Source organism: Ovis aries, chromosome 2 (genome assembly GCF_016772045.2).
Source record: "Ovis aries strain OAR_USU_Benz2616 breed Rambouillet chromosome 2, ARS-UI_Ramb_v3.0, whole genome shotgun sequence".
In the NCBI taxonomy this organism is placed as follows: Eukaryota; Metazoa; Chordata; class Mammalia; order Artiodactyla; family Bovidae; genus Ovis; species Ovis aries.
The window spans coordinates 74,109,462-74,131,529 of NC_056055.1; the positions used below are offsets into that span (position 1 = coordinate 74,109,462).

Genomic DNA, 22,068 nt, shown 5'->3' on the forward strand with positions numbered 1-22,068 from the left:
ATAGAAATGAGGGGAGACAAGCATCAAAATAACCTAGAAATAAATGCAACTATTAAGAATAAATTTTATAAATAAGTATTATGAAGGAGAAGTATCTGGTGCTCTAAGTATGCACAATTGGGAAAATGACAATGTTTTTATATTCTGTAATGTTTCTAAGAATAAGGAACAGGTTTAAATAATTGAAAATAAATTCAAAATTTACAAGGCAGAAAGAGGGCTCCCCTGATGGCTCAGTGGTAAACAATCCACCTGTCAGTGGAGGAGACACAGGTTCAATCCCTGGTCTGGGAAGATTCCACATATTGCGGAGCAACTAAGCCTGTGCACAACTATTGAGCCCATGTGCCCTAAAGCCTATACTCTGTAACTATAGAAGCCAGTGCAATGAGAAGTCAGTGCACTGCCACTAGAGAGTAGCCTCCGCTTGCTGCAACTAGAAGAAAGCCTGCACGACAATCAAGACCCAGCACAGCCACACATAAACAAATTAAAAACAAAATTATATTTTAAAAAAGCAGAAAGAAAAGTCTAACTCTGAAAATAGACTAAAATGTTTATGGGTCACAAAACTGCCTCAGTGCACTTAAATTAGCAAATCATTTTCACCCAATTTGTCTTTGCACCTTCTACTAAAAATCGTCTGCCATTACAATAAGAAGGTTTTACTGACCTGAGGAGTCCACCAAAATTTCAGGTACGTGTAATCTACAGAAAATGGACCAGGTTGACTACATAAATCCAGACCAACCACATTTAGTCCACCCTAAGTAGAGGTTCATAAATCAGCCATGGATGACACAGCTTATCCCAAAGCATATTCTACAGCAAGGGTCCCCAACCCCCGGGCCTCAGATTGGAACTGATGCAGGGACTGGTACTGGGTCTTGGCTTGGTAGGAACTGGGCTGTACAGCGAGTGGCAAGTGAGCAAAGCTTCCTCTGCCACTGCCCCGCCCCCATTACCACGTGACCCATCACCTTCCCCAGCTACTCCCATCCCCGTCCATGGAAAAAGTGTCTTCCCTGGTGCCAAAAAAAGCTTGGGGACTGCTGTTCTACAGATTATTATTACTTGAAAAAAATTTCTGTGCCAGTAGCCAGCACGGGAGATTCCACCCATGACAAGGTCATGCGGAGAGACCTGACGGGGCAAGGTGAGTCAGGTCTCAAGGGGTCCTCTGCCTGAGCATCTACCCTGAAACCAAAATCTGTCTGTTTATTGTCTGCTATACTATACTCTTCTGACATTACAGGGGGCTATCCTCGACCACCTTTCTCTGGAAAAAGTTAACTTAGAGCTCCAACTGGTCTCCTGCATATGAAAGGAGTGTCTCAGCTCAAATCCCTCTGATGGTTCTCTAACTTGCCTGACAGTTAGAGACTTACAACTTGTGATTGGTTACAGCCCCCCAACCATGAGAGGCATGAAGCTTAAAACATCTTAAAGATATAGGGCCTTTTCTAAAGAGCTAAAAATTATATTGGTGATGGGTTTCACTGTTGAGTCAATGACTGCTGCCAGGCCTCCATATTCTTTATCTTTTAGGCACCTGGAGGATATTAATCAATGTAACTGGGATATAGAAAAAGGAATATAGTAGTTTTGATGTTAGCAACACTAGACTTTTGAGTTAGTGAACTTTCTCTTTGTTATCAATCACTGTACTCCTCTTTCCTTGTTATAAATTGTTGTGTCCTTGCTATATAAGAATGTAACTTTATTTACTGCTTTCTGAGAGTGGCACCAGACTTTGGAAAGAACAACACTTTTAAGGCAAATAAGTTTTCTGGTTGACAGACCCTTATCAGAAAAGGGCCATAAAATGGTAATAGGCTTCCTGGCCAGAAGATGATGCAAACCACCTAAGACTTGTGTATACAGCTAGGTATGCAGAGAGAAAGCCTGGTCTCGGTAAGAGTCAGGGCTGCTGACACTACATAATTTTGTATTATCCATTGATCTCTATGTACAACCAAAAGTATAAAAAGCTTTTCTGGACCATAAAGGATGGACCAGTCACTGGAAAGACTGGTTCCCCCGTATCTTCTTTTCTTTCTTACTCTATTTTCTGGCTGATTCCCATCTGGGGCTTAGAGGCTAGCCATGTCTACTTATTTGCCCGGGCTTCTAAGACCCACGTGAGAGAGCGCCCGAGGCGGGGCACCCTCTGCTATTCAAGCGGGCGCCTGTGGCCCTACGTAGACGGTTCAAGTCCCTTGTCTCAGGGCTTTATTGGCTTTCTATGTAAACTAAGGAATACAGCCTCTTTCCTCCTCTAAATTTTCTACTACACTATTCTTTCCTAATCTCTCTTTATATTTCTAAATAAATAAGTTTTTCCTCGCCAACTCCGTCCCCACTTTGAATTCCCTGGATCCAATGGGGCTGGATCCCGGCAGTTCTGTATTCAAGTAAACTTGAAAAGTACTAGGTTAAACAAAACTAAACAGTTTTCTTCAAGATTTTCTGGAGTCCTTAATACACCAGCTTAGAATCATATATGTGTAATTCTGAAGTCCAAAAGTTTCTGAAAACTAAAATTTTAAAAACAACTTCTATCAAAACATGATGAAGTGTTATGAGGTTCTTTATAGTCTTCATCTCATTTAGACTATCCATACATTTTCCTTTTGAAATTATACATTTGATTACAGGGTTGCCCTAAGGTCCACTGGGGATGTTATTTAATAAACATTACATGCATACCCTTCTAAAATCTGAAAATTTCTGAAATATCTGGTACAAAGTTTTGTAAGCTGCATTGCGGACCTGTATTAATGGAAAATGTGAATCTATAAGAGGAATAGTTCCCAAACATATGACCATGAGGCTCACTTTTAAAGAGTAAGAAAGAAAACACTGGATTAGGATATGCCCAAAACCAACTATAAAAGGCTCTGAAGTTGAATATCTAATAAAAAAAAAAAAAAAGCTCAGGGCAAAGTATCAGAAAGACAAGTATACAGAATGATGTAAAACAAATGTTTTGTTGTTATATCATTTTATATAATACTGTTATGATAGTAAGAAGTTTAGTGTCCAATGAAGCAAAATAATTGGTCTATGCTTACTCAGTACTAACAAGGGAGAGGAAAAGTGTATTAGCCAGATCCTAGTACTTCTGTCATGGAAAACCGACTTTCTAAAATTTGCTCTGAAGAAAAAAAGAAAAAGTATACAGGCAAGTGCATTATTTTCTTCTACTTCATGCTGAAAGCCTTTTTTTCCCAACAACAGGCTCTGAGAGCATGCCCAAGTACTCACTGAATTTGCTTTCGAGTTTTTTTCATATACATGTCTAGAACTGGACATGCAACTCCCACAAATTTTATATCTGACCTACACACACTCCGAACTTTCATTTAAAAACTGTAGCAATGCTTTGTGTGTTTACAATATAAACTTCTTTTAATTCAGTCCTCAGGAGCTAATGTTTTTCTTCTGCAATTGGTAGTCTGTATAGGAGCTACCATCAATATGTATTCTATAAACCATCATAAATAAGTCATAATTACATTTGAACACACGAATAGTAGGTCATAAATGAACACTTAAAAGGTTTTAGGTGACAATGGTATTAATAAAACTACATACTTTAGAATTGAAAAAAGTTTTTAAATTTAAAAATATTACTTACTATTTTAGAGGCTAACATTTCAAAGAGAACTTGGCAAATCAGTCAAAATAAATTTATATAGCCTAATGGATTGCTTGTAAAATTTAATGGATTTATTGCTGAGAGTTACCTTAAAAAAAAAACTGCACCTTTTTATCATATAGATCATTGTGATCACTCTGCAATTTTTAGTTCAACAAACTAAGCCTGTTCTTGATGGTAAATTTTATACTATTTCTTTATCAATTATATATTACATACACATTTTAATATATTTAATTGTATTTAGTGATTTAAACAACTAAGGTATAACAGCAACTATATCAACTAAACAAAGTTCACTTCCCTCATTTGCCAACTCATTAAGTTATTGCCAAATCTTAATTATCTTTGTTACTGAGGGAAAGAGTAAAAACTGAAACCCACAAATGATGATAAACCACAACTTGTTTCAGTAAAACATTCAAGCTTTTCCCAATCAGGCAACATTTTCTTAGGGTTAATTAAAAGAAGCTTTTATCTCATCCATCCTATTGGTAACTGAGACAGAAACTGATTAAATGGCAAACAACAGGAAAAGCAAAGGCACCTGACTAACTTAAAATGCAGCACAATCACTCACTGAAAACTTTATTCGTAAGATTTTCTTGTTGTTAACGTTCAACAGGCTTGTGACAAATACAGTGAGTACTTATATTTGGTGTAAGACAAACTTACAAATCCTTAAATAAGCTTCATAAGTTATTAAAGTAAAGTAGTCGCTCAGTTGTGTCCGACTCTTTGTAACCCAATGGACTATAGCCTACCAGGCTCCTCTGTCCATGGAATTTCCCAGGCAAGAGTACTGGAGACGGTTGCCATTTCCTTCTCCAGGGGCTCTTCTTGACCCAGAGATTGAACCTGGGTCTCCAGCATTGAAGGCAGACGCTTTACTATCTGAGCCACCAGGGAAGCCCATAAGTTATTAAGTTGATGTAATTTTTTCCTTATAGACAACATTTTTTTCTGGATATGAGAGTATATACTAAGAGAACTTTTCAGAGTGCTAAAAATATATAATGTGGGAAAAAACTAGGACCCAGAAAGATAATCTAACTTGTCTTGGTTTAAGAAGCTAGTTGCTATGAACTTTAGTCTTAGGAATGCTAGTTCCTGACATCAGTGCTTTGTCCACTGTATGGAACTGCCCTTAAGCTGGGGGAAAAAACACTTCTTAAAAAGGATGGCAAGGATCACTTATGGAGAAACTGGTCCAGAGAATGTTCAAAGATTTTAAAACTGAGAATTAAATTCAAATGTATTACATTGGTATTTTGTTGTTGCTAGTATGTAAAACCTCTTCTGCTCTGGGTTTTAATTATGGGGACTAATATAAAACTTGACATTCACACACACACACACACAAAATATATTTCATTTTGTCAATCAGAGCCTTCCATGATGCCTAATTGAAAGAACTACTTGAAGTATGCTAAAATGTAATCATTGCCCATTTGTGTCAGCTTACCAGATTTGTGCTTCTTGTGTTTTGCTTTCTTTTTGATGATCAGTAACTTATTTTGGATCTCAGGTTTGTAAGACTTGAACGCAAGGGAATGAAGACTTTCGCGCTTTCTCTGTAAGTTTTCATTCAAAATATCTTTCAATTTCTTTTTTTTCTTTTTCTTCTTTTTTGCCCTCATTTTAGTTAGTTTAAGTTTTTTGTGGCTCTGCAGTGACTGTTCTAATAGAATATCCCTTACAACTTTGTGGCAGTTAATGTCTGGATGATCACTGTGGCTTCCATTTACATGTATCTGGCAAGATTTCAGAGCATTTTCTTTTAATGGACTGGGTTCAAGCTTTACTCTGGAAGCTTCACCATATTTTTCCTGATTTTCTATAAACCTTATTTCACCTGGACTGAGAGGCTCTCCAAAGCTAGTAACCTCCCCTGGACTTCCTGGTTTCTCTAAATTTTCTTTACAACAATCAGTTATATTCATTTCACAGGGCCTGCGAATTCTAATTTCACAGTTAGACTTCACTTCCGTTTCAACAGAGATATCATGATTATCTAAGTTCGTTTTAGCAGGGCAGCAGGTTGGATCAAAATTAATTTCCTGCTCTTTTCTGAAGGCAGAGGGCAGGCCTTCTCTGCTACACCTATGCTCTCCATTACTTGCACTCACATAGTCACACTTCAATTTCTCCAGTTTAATCCGAGGTACTCTTTGTATTTTAATGGGTGGAATTGGAAATTCTGGGGCCTGAAAAGGTCTTTGTTTGTAAATCCGTACATCTGCACCACAGAACTGTGGAAAATGTACATAAGCATTCTCCAAATAATCATAACCAAGAATGACTTCCCTGCATTCATGAATAGGTTGCCCAAGTACAGCATCTTGAACTTCCTTTTGTGTTTCATACACAAAGTCACAAAGACCCTTAAGTATCCACACTTTTTGGTAGAAAGGTAGCTCATGAAAAGGTTTTTCTTCCAATGGATTAACTTCTCCAAGAACTTTAAAAAACTGAGGACACAACCCAAGTTTTTCAGCACAGTTGTCAGGATTTTCTGTCTGCCCTACAGCTGTGTACCACTGCTGCACTTTCTGTCTCAGTGCTGCTTCCCAGGTCCTATAAGGCAAAGTAGGTCTTCGATGTAAGGTAGGTCTGCGATGGGGAGGACTTAATAGAGAAGTCATTATTTTAGATAGAAAAGCATTACATTGAGGCATCAGAAGACAACGTTCCAATTCGTAAAAGACTATTTCTGGCAAATTTAAAATTTGCTGGGCTAAACAAAGGAAATGCCCAATAGCTGGAATTTCCCACATGGTCTCCATACAAGTTGGAGCTGCTTGAGCTAGAAGTTTTCTTTCCCATTCTTCTATTTCCTTTTGACTAGCTTCTTCTGCTTCTTTTCTTTCCTGCTCCCGAAGCCTAAAAAAATTTAACAAATTATATTATTACTATTTAAAATAGAAGATACCATGAAATACTCAATTGTAAGTATGTCATATTTATCTTCAGACAACAAGGCTTTCCAGTTTAGATGTACTTTTTTTTTTCTTTTTTTTTTTTTCAGATGAAGAAATACATATACAACTTGATACTGAGTTTTACGGATGGAGGATTATCACTGACATTGCCACTCAAAAGTAAAATTCAAATCACAAGTCCATCAACTTCAAAATAAATGGACAAAAATTTTAACTGTTTACTAAACAAAAGCACAATGGCACCCCACTCCAGTACTCTTGCCTGGAAAATCCATGGATGGAGGAACATGGTAGGCTGTAGTCCATGGGGTCACTAAGAGTCAGACACGACTGAGTGACTTCACTTTCACTTTTCACTTTCATGCACTGGAGAAGGAAATGGCAACCCACTCCAGTGTTCTTGCCTGGAGAATCCCAGGGATGGCAGAGCCTGGTGGGCTGCCGTCTATGGGGTCACACAGAGTCGGACACAACTGAAGTGACTTAGCAGCAAACAAAAGCACAGTTTAATGTTTTCTAGAAGCAATATGATGTAATATAAGAACTATAAAGATGTTTACATCCTTTAATCCCATAATTCCATGCCTAAAGAGTTATACGAGGAGGATAATTCAATAGAAGCAAAAGTTACATGTCTGTGCAAAGAGTTGACTCATTGGAAAAAAAAAAAAAAAGAAAAAAAAAGTTACATGTCTGTCAGTGTTAACTGGAGTTCTATATAAAAAAAAAGAACTATAAAGAAGTTGTATTACACAGCTGGAAAATAAGCTTGCTATATTATATAGCCTTTAAATTAAAATTATGAATATCATCTATAAACATCATCAGAACACAGCACTTAACAAACAGTATCAATAATAAGTATATGCACATACTAAATAAGGAAATGACAATATTCCAAACATAAATGGCTCCTAGGTCAGTGAGATTATGAGTGTTTTTTTCCCCTTAAAAATTTCCTCATGTTGAAACTGTAAAAACAAACAAAAATTTTTCTGTATGGGCACTGCTTTAAATTTTCTTAAATAAAAAATTAAATTAGATAAAAAGAAGTCTTGTGATTTTGCATTAGGCAATGTGTTTTTAGATATGGCACCAAAAGCACAGTGACAAAAGGAAAAATGATGAAGTGGACATCATCAAAACTAAAGCTTTTTGTGCTTTCAAAGGACATCATCGAGTGAAAAGACAGCGACAGAATGGGAGAAAATTTTTTCAAAATCATGTATCTAGTTAAGAGATCTGTAATTAGAAAATGAAAGAACACATAGAATAATAAAAAAGGATAAAACAGCCCAACTAAAAATGGACAAAGAATAATTTCTCCAACGAAGACATACAAATGAATAATAAGCGAATAAAAAGCTCAACATCATTATGCATTCAAGAAATGTAAATCAAAAACCAAAATAGGATACCAATCCATGCCTACTAAGATGATTATTGTAAGAGAGATAATAACAATTATTGGTGAGAAATGTGGAGAAACTGGAAACCTCACACACTGTAAAAGGTACAGATGCTTTGGAAGGCAGTCTAACAGTTCCTCAAAAAGTTAAACATGTGACCCAGGAATCCTACTTCTTGGTACATGTCCAAGAGAAATGAAAATATCAAAAACCTGTACATGAATGATCATAGTAGAATTACTCAAAATGGCCAAAGAGTAGAAACATGAAATGTCCATCAACTGTCCAATGGATTAATAAGAAGTGGCATATCCATACAATGCAATATTATTTGGCAATAAAAAATATACAGTGCTGATACATGTTACAATATGAACTCTGAAACATAATACTACATGAAAGAAGTCACCCACAAAATATCACATATTGTATAATTCTACTTATATGAAATGTCCAGAAATGTACAGAGACAGAAAGTAGATCAGAGGTTTCCTAGGATTGAAAAGGTGTGTTAGTATACTGTAGGAAATGCTCCAGTTTCATCCATCTCATCAGAACTGATTCAAATGAATTCTTTTAACCATGTCCTAAATGTATGCCCCAGAAACTCTATTTTGCTGTAGTGGCTGTACTAGTTTTGTTAGCCATCCGTATGTCTTCCTATTAAGATGATTTGGGAGAATGACATGGCAGCAGATGACTTCATGTGGAAAATGGGAAGTATCTTAATAGTCTTTCTGTCTTAGATGATGAAATGTTCTAAAATTGACTGTAGTATGTGTGTATAACTCTGTGAATATACAAAAAACAAAAGAATTTTATATTTAAATACGTAAATTCTATGGTGTGTGATACAATAAATCTGTATTTAAAAAAACTGGAGCATATAAGGTTTTAGGAGAGACATTACAATATGACAACAAATAGGGGAAAATATAATAACTTCTCTTATTTCTGAATTTTCAAGAGTGAACTCTTCCTCTAGAATAGATATATAAAGATGTGACTAATTCATGAACTCTAAATGAACACTGAGGTATAATGTCTGACATTGGCTATTTTTCTGTTAAAAAATAGCCTAAAATCATATTATAATCTGTTAAAACACAGTAAGAACACTATTTTAGCAGTATTGGGACTTCTCATTTTATCAAAAAATCCTACTTTTACATTTCTGGCTGAGAGGTCACACTATAACTACCTTGCTATTACTGATAAAACAAATTATCTGATCAAGTAGCCTGGTTCATTAAAGAAGTTAATAGAGAAACATACAAAATGTGTGATTTGGCATTTAAGTATATTAATTACATCTAAATATCCAAACAATGTTAGACATTTTAGCAAAAAATTTTTTTTTCAAAAGTGCTTATGGTTTTGAGGAGTTTCAGTTTTTCATTGAATGGGGGTGGTGGTGGGATGGTAGAATTTGGCTTCCCTAGTACAAAGCTGAGATTCCAAAGGCCCACAGAATTAGCAGAAAGGTGTACTAGCAATAGTAGTCCCTTCTTCTGGCCCCAACTAAAGGCCTGAAAGGAAAACTGTCTTCACAACAGGAGTGGTGGATGGAAAAAAATAAAATCTCTTCTAAGAATTTATAACTGTAAGCTGACTAATGTGGATTTATTGCCCACATTCACATTTCCTGGGTGCTCAGAAAAGTTTAACGTAGTTTCATGTCAAAATGTAGTTTCATGACTTGAACAGAAAAAAATTAAATCTCTAAGGCAATGCACTTTGTAACTGGATCTTAAGGAACTCCCACACAGATACAATGACAAGGAACGAGTTAAAAAAAACAAACAAACTCAAAATATAAAAGGAAAGAAGTTATTGCGAGGCTCAGGAAAAAAAAGTATGACTTCTAAAAAAACTACAGATATGGAAAATTTAGGAGGTGGAAAATAGGTCTGGTGAGAAGAAACTGAAAACATCAGTAAAGAGGAGATGATTTTAAAATGGCAAGGTAGTATGAAAAAGAACTGAAGAAAATGAGTAAATATGGAAACTAAGAACTTAAAAGATTTACACTTAACAGAAATCATGGAAGCCAGAAGACAATGGAATATCTTTAATGTACTTAAAAAATAACTATCAATGTAAATTTCCATTCAGAGCAAAAGTATCTTTCAAAAATGACAAAAATAAAGATATTTTCAAACAAAAATGTCATATTTGTGATGAACAGAACCTCAGCCAAAGGAAATGCTAAAGTATTTACCTCAAGTGGAAGAAAGGTCATTGATACTGGACTGATGATTAGAGATGGGAAAAGAGTGAGAAATTGGAAATATATAGGTTAATCTATACAGATAGGGCATAAAATAATGATAAAAGTGCTTTGTGGAGTTTAAAAAGACGACAAGATAAAATTAAAATATATTATAACAATAGCAAATAAGCTGTGTGAGAGATGATTAAATTTAATAGTGTTTCAAGGTCCTTGTATTAATCAGGAAGATGGTAAAAATACTGATTAGGCTTTAATAAGTTAATGAGGCATGTGAAAGTTCAAGGTAGGGACTAAAGTAACAGACTTGAAACATACAAATTAGTAGAACCAGAAATATGGAAGGAAAAACATATAGCAATGAAAACTGGTGGGATACACGTTAACTAAAGCAGTACTTGGAGGGGCATTTAAAAGAATGTATATTTAGAAAAGAAGGAAAGTTGAAAATAAAATATTCATATTCATTAAAAGAAAAGAAAAAACTAGAAAAAAACAGCAAATCAAAAGTCCCAAAGTTGAAAGGAAATAGCAAAAATTAATGATATAAAACAAACAGAAAAATAATTAAATTCAAATTTTTGTTCTTCAAAAATGTTATTCAAATTAACAAACGCCTGACAAGCCTGATGAGGAAAACAAAACATACACACAAAAAACCAATACCAGAAATGAAAATGAATTTATAGATTCTATAATTTAATCCTATAGATTCTACAGATATAGCTACTACAATGTTTACTGTAAGAAATTTTATGCCGAGACAATTTTAATGAATAAGCAAGTTTTTTGAAGAACACAAATCAACAAAACTGACACAAGAATGAAAATCTGAATAAACCTGTATTTACTGAAGAAACTACACACTTCAAAATCTTCTCTACATAGAAAAACTGGGGTCCTAAAGCCTTCACAAGAATTCATCTCAAAAATTTCAGTTAATGAAACAAAATATAAAACGGGCATGTTAAAGAAGTAAAAGAGGGAATTTAAAATAATGAGTAATAAGAATTTATCAGAATGATTCAGAAAGATTTGTTTTAAAAAAGGAACTTCTAAAAATAAGAAAATACAAACCAAAAATAAAACACAAAAAATAAAAGTCTAACAATCAACTGGAGTGCTAGAAAATAAGAATACAGAAGTGGGGTAAGAGTGTGGTGATGAGAGCAAAATTTGAAGAGATAATGGCTAAGAACTTCCTAGAAATAATGAAGGACACAAATCCCCAATTCAAAAGGCCCTAGAAAATAAATTAAGACAACCACCTTTGGGCATATCATAATAAAGCAATAAAACATCAAAGGAAAAAAAAATCTTGCAAGCAGTCAGAAGAGAAGAAAAAACAGATTCCATATACAAAAATGACAAAAAGATTGAGAGATTTCTCAATAGCAACAAAATAAATGCAAAACAATAACTATCATTCATGGATAAGGATAAATTAAAGTTATTTTCATTTAGATAAAAATCACAACTCATTCTAAAGTAAAAACTTCTAAAACATCTGTTTCCACCTGACAAAGTAACAAGGAGTCAAATTTACTTTCCTACCTGAACCAATCATAAAAATCCTGACAAAATACATAAAACAATGGTTTGTAAGAATTTAAGTATAAAGCAAAGGACAGTGATCTCAGAGAGATGGGAAACAGAAGGTGAGACCAAAAACTACTGCAATTTGTCGCTTTCAAAGAATTTTCAGGCCATGATGCAGGAAGGGAAACCCAGATAAGAGTCTAGCAGACTCCACAAGATGAGAAGCCAAGAGTCCAGAGATACCAAGGCAGCAGAGTCTACAAGAGATAAAACTCAAGAAGAAAAAGCTGCACATAAAATGAGAACAGCAAATTTTTACAGAGTCCTCCTCAACTTCAGAGCAATGACTAGTGTATGCATGCAAGGTAATAACCCAAAACTAGGTGAGGGAAAAATACCCCAAAGATTAGAAAATAAAGTGTTTATTCCCACAAGCCACGCTGGAAAAATTCAAAGGATGTTAGACAGCATCCTTTGCACAGTCTTGCACAGGCAGTAGAGAACAATTAGCCCTAGACAGAGTATTGCTCTGAACTCAACTAACAAATCATAAAAAATCCAAAATGACCAAACTGTTTCAAAATAATTACCGGCGTTTCAGAAAAAAAGCTCTAGAAGACCTATAGAAATATAAACATATCTGGCACCCTCCAAGATAAAACTCACAATGTTTGGCATCCAAACCAAAAGTACTAGGCATACAACAAAGTACAAACACATGATCCATAATGAGATAAATAATCAATCAAAATAGACCCATAAATGAAACAAATGGTAGGATTAGCAAATAAGGTCATTAAAGTAGTAACTGAAACTGTAATCCATATAGTCAAAAAGTTAAGTAGAGACATGAAAAATTAAGTAGTGACATGGAAGATATAAAACAGATTCAAGTCAAACTTTTAGAGATGAAAACTACAATGTCTGAGATGAAAATATACTGAATGGGACTAATGGCAAATTAGACACAGCAGAAGAAAAGATTAGTGAACTTGAGGACAGTAACAGAAACTATCTAAATTTAAAGATACAGAGAAAATACTTCTATAGTATATACTTCAGGAAAAAGATGATCATAGAAGTTCTAAGATGAAAGAAGGATTGAAGAACAAATCAACTGTGAACCATGTAGGTAAATAAACATTATTACAAAAAACAGTAACAATAATGTCTAGTTTGGGGTAAAAAATCAGATAGAGCTGAATTATTAATCAATAATATATAAAAAAGATGAGGCAGAAAATATCCATATTAACAGAAAAAGAGCATGTAACTTGCAAATAAGCAGAAATACTTATAAGTGAAATAAATCTTCACTTCCACAGATGGATGTCAACAGATAATGCCAAGCTAAAAAATCAAGAACTCTTAATAGCAACATAGGCATATATTAAGAAATATGGAAATAATTACTAGAAAAATTACCTAAAAAGTTAAAGGTAGATGTCTCTGAGTCATGGATTTGAAGATGAGCTGAAGTAAGGGTTGCTGTCTTTCATTAAAAGCCTCAGTAGTACTATGTGACTTTTAAACTATACAGCCAATGAAATTTAAAAAAATTTCATAAATCAACTTTTTAAAAGCTAAAGAATATTAGCCAGGAGATATAAAAGAGCCAAAATGAAAAAGACTTATACTGTATATCTTACCATGTTAGATTTATGTATATTTTGTATCTTAACATGAAACTGAGTTTCTCTACAGTTAATATATACTGAGAAGAGTAATCATTTATTCAATGTTCTGTTAACTAAAGAAAAGGTTTTCAATTTATTTCTCATGAAATGTAATTCAAGAATTTAAAGGTTTGGTATAGGAAATTGTATCTGTTCAAATATCAACCATCAAAAAGTGCATTTAGTATACTTGGCACTGAAACTGATTTTGGTCAACCATGTCACAATCAATTATGCTCTGTTTTTGTATAGGTGAAAGAGTAATAACTAGTACTCAGGGAAGAAAATGAAACGAGGAGTTGGAGCAGACAAAACACTTTTATGGACTTGTTTTTGCCTAAAACAGTGTTAGCAACGTTTGGCCAATAAAGGCTAGAGATATGGCAATTTCAGATACTATTCAACTTACAGATGGGGACATTAAGGACACAGAAGGACAATGAGATAATTTCTTTAGGCTTACATAGTGTATTAGTGTAAGATCAGCAATATAAATAGTCTGCCATTGGTAGGTTAAAGTTAGCACCAACTGGCTTACTCTGGGAAGAAGAAAATTTAGGCAATAATTCATGCATCCTGCAGGATCACGTACCTGGAAAGGCCGTGACATAGTAGTGTTATGATACAGCCAAATATGGACATTGCCTGAAGTTATTCAAGGGCCGCTACTCATGCTTATGTTTCCTACGAACTAAACCTTTTAGGAGACAATGATGGATTCTAAATTCAAACCGTGAGTACTGAAGAGGTAGGAGGAAGAGAAAGTCTGGTCTGGTACAGGCCAGCATAATGTGGAATAATCCTTTAGAATTGGAACTGTGAGTCTCCATCCTGTCCTCAGCAGTGTGGTACATATGGAATGGGAGCTTGCCAAAGACCTCTAGAGTCAATATCTATAATATGCCAATAAAAAAACAAACACTTAAAATATAAGCAAAACATTTAAAAAACACTATATTAAAAAATGCTGAAGCAAACCAGTGTGCTCACAAGGACAGATTTTAAAAAAACAGCTTTCAAAGTTATTCTCAATTTAAAAAATTGTTGAGGTGTTATACTAAAATCAGATATAGTGCTACATGTTTCTAAAATGCTAGCTCAAAAAGTAAGCCTTCAGTATTTGGGGAATGCTATAAGACTGCCTGAGGATACTTACAAAAACCACATTCACTAATGGAAAAAGGAAAGTTAAACAGAGTAGATCCTAATAGTTCTCTTCACAAGGAGAATTTTCATCTTTTCATTACATCCATATAAGATGATCAATATAATTAAACCTACTTTGGTAATCATTTATGTAAATCAAACCATCATGCTGTTTATCTTAAACTTATACAGTGATATATATCAATCATTTCTCAATAAAACTGTAAATAAAGTTTAACACTACAAAATGAACAAATTTTTTTTTTCCTGGACAAGTTCTTGATTGTTCCTTACTGGCTCAGAGAACATTAATCTGTTACTACATAAAATACTAATAGAAGCTGTGCCTAAGGTTATTTTGATCATATATAACTTGGCAGGAACATCACTCATGAGGAAATAGCTTTACAAAAAAGTTATTATATGTTTTAAAGTATCCTAACTTTAGTAGTTTTATAAATTTTATCTAATGCCTATCATGTATAAAAATACAAAGAGGTGAAAGTATGGGCCACACACTTTACAATCTAGTAAGAAACATATACAGGAGCTGTAATGCCAAATAATCCATTAACTGAAAAACCATTATAACATAATGTTTAAGCTGGTTGAATGAAAAAGGAAAGCAAGACATTCATTTACATTTTTAATATAAAATATTATATTTTAGGAAAAGCAATTATTGATATTGTTTAGTCAAGCTTTTTACTTAGCTACAAACAAAAGAATCTCTTCCAGCTAAGTAGAAAAGGAATTAAGCTCTGTTAAGCGTTTGTTGTTACAAACCAAACTTAACAGATATGAACTGCAACTACACTTTGACAACTTCTCCAGGAAAAATTAGACTGCCACTATTATTTGGTACTTCTGATACTAGCAACCTAGAACAACTAGAAGCTCCCACCACCACCTCTATCAAAAGATAAACTTCCTTGCCTAAGACTGCCACCTCATGTTGGTCCCAAGCAATTTCAAGTGAGAAGAGTATGACTGGTCATGGACCTTCTTACCTTAGTTGTGAGTGGGTATGAGAATACAGATTTCCTGACAACTGCTTTGCGAAGTCAAGAAGGAAGGAGGAGAAGGGGGTGACAGAGGATGAGATGGCTGGATGACATCACCAACTCGATGGACATGAGTTTGAGCAAGCTCTGGGAGTTGGTGATGGACAGGGAAGCCTGGTGTGCTACAGTCCATAGGGTCGCAGAGTTGGACACAACCAAGTGACTGAACTGTGCTGAACTGCTTTGTTAAGTTAGGGCTTATAACATGGGAAATTACCAAAATGTAGGGCAACTGTTCAAAACTGTGGGGTTGTCACAAATGACAAATGTCTACTTCATTAAGTCATTGTTACTTTAGGTTATTAAGAATTTGAAAATAAATCAAAGTCATAATTTCTAAATCACAAAAATGCAGAAAACATTTTTACTTTTAACTTCAGCAATTTCCAGATCAATAAAATACCAGTAAGTTTATACAACTTACATGCACACTACTTCTGGTAATCCAAATCATTTTGCAAAGAAAAGAATGGTGCAGTGGTACAATATTTTTAACACGGCTATTTGATTAAAACTGCTACCTAATACTATCATATTTCGGATTAACTGAAATTTGCTTGAGGAAAGCTAGCTTTCAATTTTAACAATTTTTTAAAAAACAGTTATCTAAAATGTATTACATACATTCTGGCTTAATAAACAAGGAACACAAAATATAGTTTAATCTTTCCTTAATGATTCAACGTCATCATTATTAACAAAATGCAGTGGTCATGAGTAGCTTAAAGACTATTCCAGCAACTACACATTAACCAGCCCTTTCGTTCCTCCTTGACTTATAGTGCTCCTGTCTTCTAAATCAATAGTGCCTCTCTACACTAATCAGCTCCAAGACTGGCTGCTACCCTATTAGCATTTACCTGGAGAAGGCCAGACTACCAACCCCTCAGTTCAGTTCAGTTGCTCAGTCATGTCCGACTTTGCGACCCCATTGACTGCAGCACGCCAGCCTTTCCTGTCCATATCCAACCCTTACTCAATGTTTATTTCTCTCTGTTTAAATACATATCATCTGCCATCTCCTTTGTATTGGTTTCCAGTGTATCTAGGTAAATAAAGATAACAGTATAGGAATGTCAGGATTTTTGTAATCTGATCTAAAAAACCATGGTTTTTATGGCCTATAATGTACAAGCAAGGGAAACTACCTACTGTATAAAAATAAAATACAGAGTAAAGACTCCCTTCCTTTAACTGAAATAGATCACAAATCAGAGACCTAACTGTTGGACTTAAAGATTTTTAAAAATAGTTTACTTTTAGGTCTGTGTCTGCCCAGATGATCACCTAAAAATTATTAGATACCTGTCAGTTAACTGAAGTATTGCCATATTACCATAATATGGACTAGAATTATTCAGTTTGCTGCCAACTTGAATTTCCAATATATTGAATAAAAAGTTGTTTAAAGCTAATGAACAGGAGGAGAACATTATTTTCCCACTTCTTATACCAGAAGTTTTCATCAAAAATCAACGAAAAAGAGAAAGCTACGCCCAAGTTTTTCAGCACAACTACAGTAACCTCTGCAACCTTCCCTGTCTTCCAATCTGACCTTTCTTTATGATGTTTTCAAAGTCCCTTTCAGACCAAATTTTTCAGTAGCCATATTCTCAGCTAGTCTCTGACTAACTCTCAACAGGATAATTAGATTGATAGATTGATAATATCATGATAGCCGGCAGAATAATCGTACATAGGGAGGGAGGCTTTGTTTAGCACTCCTATGAATCACATTACATGTTGCTGATGAAACGTCATATTTTCCTTCTGAAGACATATCATAATTTCCTTCCTTTTTTTCCCACCAAAAAATCTTGGGAAAGGCCCAAAAGACATAAAAAAAATAACAAAAACAAAAAACTCTGCTTATCCCACTAGTTAGGTGGCACTTTATAAATTTTAATACTTACTGCATTTTCAACTATAAAAGAAAATCATGCTTATGTTGGAAAATTTAGAAAACAAAGCTTAAGATAAAAGGTCTAACTATTCTTGATACATTTCATATGTTTTTAATGTAAACTCTAAATTTGGATGCACATAAAGTTAACAATCTCTTGGCACAGAAGAGAGAAAAGGGAGGCTAGCGTGGCAAGGATAGCAAGAATGTGGGATAAAGGGTGTAAAATGGGGTTAGAGAGATAGAATGAGGCCAAAAGCTGAAAGCAGGGTCTTATAAACTATATTAAGCCATTAAAGTTCTTGTGTGTACCTGCTTTGTTTTGAGGAGGTAGAAAGTAATCGGAACAGGGAAGAGGCATGATCAAATCTGCATTGGGAAAAGTTCATTCTCCTTTTTAGACATGAATCTGAGCAAATTCTGGAGACAGTGAAGGACAGGGAAGCCAGGCATGCTGCAGTCTATGGGGTCGCAAAGAGTTGGATACGACTTACCTACTGAACAACAACAAAATTCTACCTTTAATGTGAAAAACAGAATAGAATGAGGGTAAGCATGGACAGAGTTTCACTAATTAAGAGAAGATTATAGTTGTCTAAGTGAGAGATTAAGGAACTGGATGGAAACAGAGAAGACAGAGGGAAGCAGATTAAAGAGAGATTTAGGAAATAAAACATCAATATTTGGGACTGAATTTTGTGTATAAGGGAAAGGAAGATGTCCTGTATGAATCTCAGATTTCTAACTTAAGTAATCTAACAGATGGTGGTGCCATTCACAAAGATAGGGAGCACAACAGTGAGATCAAGATCTAGGTGTAAGCATTAGGCTTTCATAATTAATTTTTGATGTAATCATTTTGAAGAAGAGATCTATGGCAAATATCTTTTGTTTGCCTCCAGAACTATTCTCTACTGTATAGTTTTATCTGTATCAGTAGGCAACCTCATCCGCTAGCTATCCTTAGGTTTAGTCAAGAGTGTCCTGGCAAGATAGGAAAGTAGGGTAAAGTATTTATTCCCTTGGCCTCCTCTTTGTGAAGTTTTTGGTATTTGCCTAACACACATGTGCTATACAAATAATAACAGGGAAATAACTTGAGATAATGACTAGCTCTGTTTAATGTCCTGTTAAAATTTCATGAACAATATAAGCATAACTGTTAAGAACGTGTGTATTAAGTTCATGTAAGTGGAATAAAACTTTTATAAATGGACTTAAAAGTTTTGTGGGGGGAGTTGTGTCCTTTAACAGAAGGTATCATCTCAATAGTCTCTTCTTTGTACTCCTAATGGCAACCCACTCCAGTACTCTTGCCTGGAGAATCCCACGGAGGGAGGAGCCTGGTAGGCTACAGTCCATGGGGTCACAAAGAGTCGGACACGACTAAGCGACTTCACTTTCACGGTACCAGTACATAATTCCCCTTGTTTGCTAATAGCCTTATATCTTTTTTTTTTTTTTTTAAGACACATTTATTCAGAGTCATGATCAGACTATTACATTTAGCAATCAACAGCATGGGTGCAAAAAAAAACCCCAACAACAAACTACATTAGAACACTTTGTTGAAATGCTTTACACTTTCCACAGAACAGAAATTAAAATTAGGTGTTACACAATTAATCACAAGTACAGTCCTCAACTTGCATTGTCTAAAACATGTCTTCTTTGTAGCAGATAGGCCCTGCTACCACTCTGCTTGGCTGAGTTCACAAATCTGTTGTAAACTGTAGTTTCCCTGTCACTTCTCTGGCTCTCCACTCCTGCTAAGTTTTGTTTCCTGCCAGTAATTAAAACATTCCATCACTGCCATAGCTACTGCTACTACTGGAACCACCAAAGTGACCTTGGTTTCATGGTTTGGTGAAGTACTGGCCTCTACTGCCATAGGGGACAGAACTTCTGCCTCCAAAGTTTCCACCTTTTGTAGGTCCAAAATTTGAAGACTGATTGCTGCAATTGCCAAAATCATTGTAGCTTCCATCATCTCCAAAATTGCTTCCATCATTACCAAGTCCATTACAGCCATTCTCACAGCCACGATATCCACCACCAAAGCCACCTCAACCACTAAAGCTTCCTCCATGACCAAAGTTGTCGTTCCCACCAAAACCACCTCCACATTCACCACTGAAGTTTCCAGAACCACTTCGACCTCTTTGGTGGATGAAGCACTAGCTATCTCTTACTTAGTTAGAGCTTTTCTTAATTCACAGTTGTGGCCATTCACAGTGTGGTATTTCTGAATGACAATCTTGTCTATGGAGTTATGGTCATCAAAGGTTACAAAAAGAAAGCCTCTCTTCCACTGCCTCAATCAGTCATGATTTCAATCACTTCAAATTTCCCGTACTGTTCAAAATAATCTCTCAGGTGATGTTCTTCAGTGTCGTTAAGGTCATCAATAAAAACTTTTTTTACAGTTAAGAGGGCACTGGGTATTTGAGAATCTTCTCTTGAGATGGTCCTCTTTGCTTCCACAATTCTTCCAAGCGCCTTGTGTGACCTCACACAAGGTGTGAGGCTGCATCCACCTCCTGCAGAGGCATATGTGACAAACCTGAAGCCTCTGCAGTGCTTGGTGTTTGGATCCCTCATTACCACACAGTCTGTGAGTGCTTTCCATTGCTCAAAATGGCTTCTCAGACTCTCATTGGTTGTTTCAAAGCTCAGTCCTCCGATGAAGAGCTGCCACAGCTGTTTGGGCTCTTTGGGAGACTCTGACTTAGACATGACAGCAGTGGAGTGGGGAGACTTCTATGATGTTTACTGACAGCATCCATGGGCAGAAAGGAGTAACCTAACGAATGTATCTCAGCTTCATGTCTTAATGTTCAGCTATATTCCAACTTCTTTGGAAATAAACCCTCTTTGAATTACCCCATTTTGAATGTGCCACCTATTTCCTGACAGATGAGATACACTGGTATCATCACTGATAGATATTACATCCAGAGAATATATTAAGCATGCAATTAGGCTTCAAATTTAGAGAAGTTTGAGCAAGAGACATCTATCTATAAGTCTTCTATATATAGGTGGTATGAGAATGAATGAAATCACTTATGAAGAAAGTATGAGAAAGGAGAGAATCTTAGATTAAAAACTAGAGCTGTGGCAACAGTTGGGCAGTTAAGAACCAGAAAGAACTAAAATATTGAACAATGATGGCACTTAAGACTGAGGGGGAGTATCTAGAGTTTAAAAGTTTAAATATTCATGTGTTCTTGGGAAGGAAAATAAGCATATTAAATTTACTCTTTAAATATATATAATAAGACACTTTACTGTCATAATTAACTGCTTTATACAAAACTAATATGATGGTAACTACTTTATCAATATAACTTCCTTACAACAACTTTAAGAACATATTAGTGTAGTTATTAGTGTAGCAACACTCTTTAAAGCACTAAAGAACTTGCCATGACCATAAGATTAAAGGCAGAATGAATACAGAATTGAATGGAAAAGAATGAATTACCTAGAAGGTGAAAGACCAAACAAAGCTAGACGCATCATGCTCCCTGACTTCAAGTGATGTTACAAAGCTATAGTAATCAAGACAGTTGGTTACTGGCATAAAGACAGACTCACAGATCAATGGAAAAGAACAGACAGCCCAGAAATAAACCCATGTATATATATCAACTATTTTATGACAAAGGAGACAAGAATATACAGTGTGGAAATCACAATCCCTTCAATAAATGGTGTTGGGGAAACTGGACAGCTACATGTAAAAGAATGAAATTTGACCACTATATTACAACATACACAAAAATGAACTCAAATGGATTAAAGACTTGAATGTAAGATCTTATACTATAGAACTCCTGGAAGAAAAAGACAGTCAATAAGCTCCTTGACATAGGTCTTGGTAAAGAGTTTTGGATCTGACAACAAAAGCAAAAGCAAGAAAAGAAAAAAACAACTAAGTGTGACTACATCATACTAAAAAGCTCTCTACAGCAAAGGAAGTCATCAACAAAATGAAAAGGCAAGCTATTAATGGGAGAAAATATCTGCAAATCATGTATCTGGTAAGAGGCTAAAATCCAAAATATATTTAAAAATTTATACAATCCAATAGTAGAAAACAATTTGATAAAAAATGGACAGATCTGAATGTACATTTTTCCAAAGACACAGAGGGTCTACAGGTACATGAGAAAATGCTCAACATCACTAATTATCAGGGAAATGCAAATGAAAACCACAATGAGATATCACCTCATACCTGTCAGAATGACCATTATCAAAAACACACACACAAAAACAAATCATTGGTTAGGATGTGGATACAAGGGAACCTTTGAGCACTGTTGATGGTAATATAAACTAGTGCAACCACTATGAAAAACAGTATGGAAGCTCCCCCAAAAATTAAAAATAAAACTACAATATAACCCAGTAATTCCACCTCTGAGGATTTATCTGGAGAAAATGAAAACACTAACTTGAAAATATGTATCCCCATATTTACTGCAGTATT

General features: G+C 35.1%; 1 protein-coding gene and 1 pseudogene across 3 annotated transcripts in view; both read right to left on the reverse strand.

Annotated features, from left to right (window-relative positions):
- The window catches only part of BRD10 (bromodomain containing 10), a 105,800-nt gene that overhangs the window by 44,088 nt on the left and 39,644 nt on the right, over nucleotides 1-22,068 (reverse strand). For all 3 annotated transcript variants that reach the window (XM_042243431.2, XM_042243430.2, XM_027964543.3), the window contains one exon: nucleotides 5,127-6,544. In XM_042243431.2, the coding sequence (XP_042099365.1) occupies nucleotides 5,127-6,544 (1,418 nt within the window). The remainder of the gene's footprint in view (nucleotides 1-5,126; nucleotides 6,545-22,068) is intronic.
- Nucleotides 19,364-20,306, reverse strand: LOC132659179 (heterogeneous nuclear ribonucleoprotein A1-like; annotated as a pseudogene).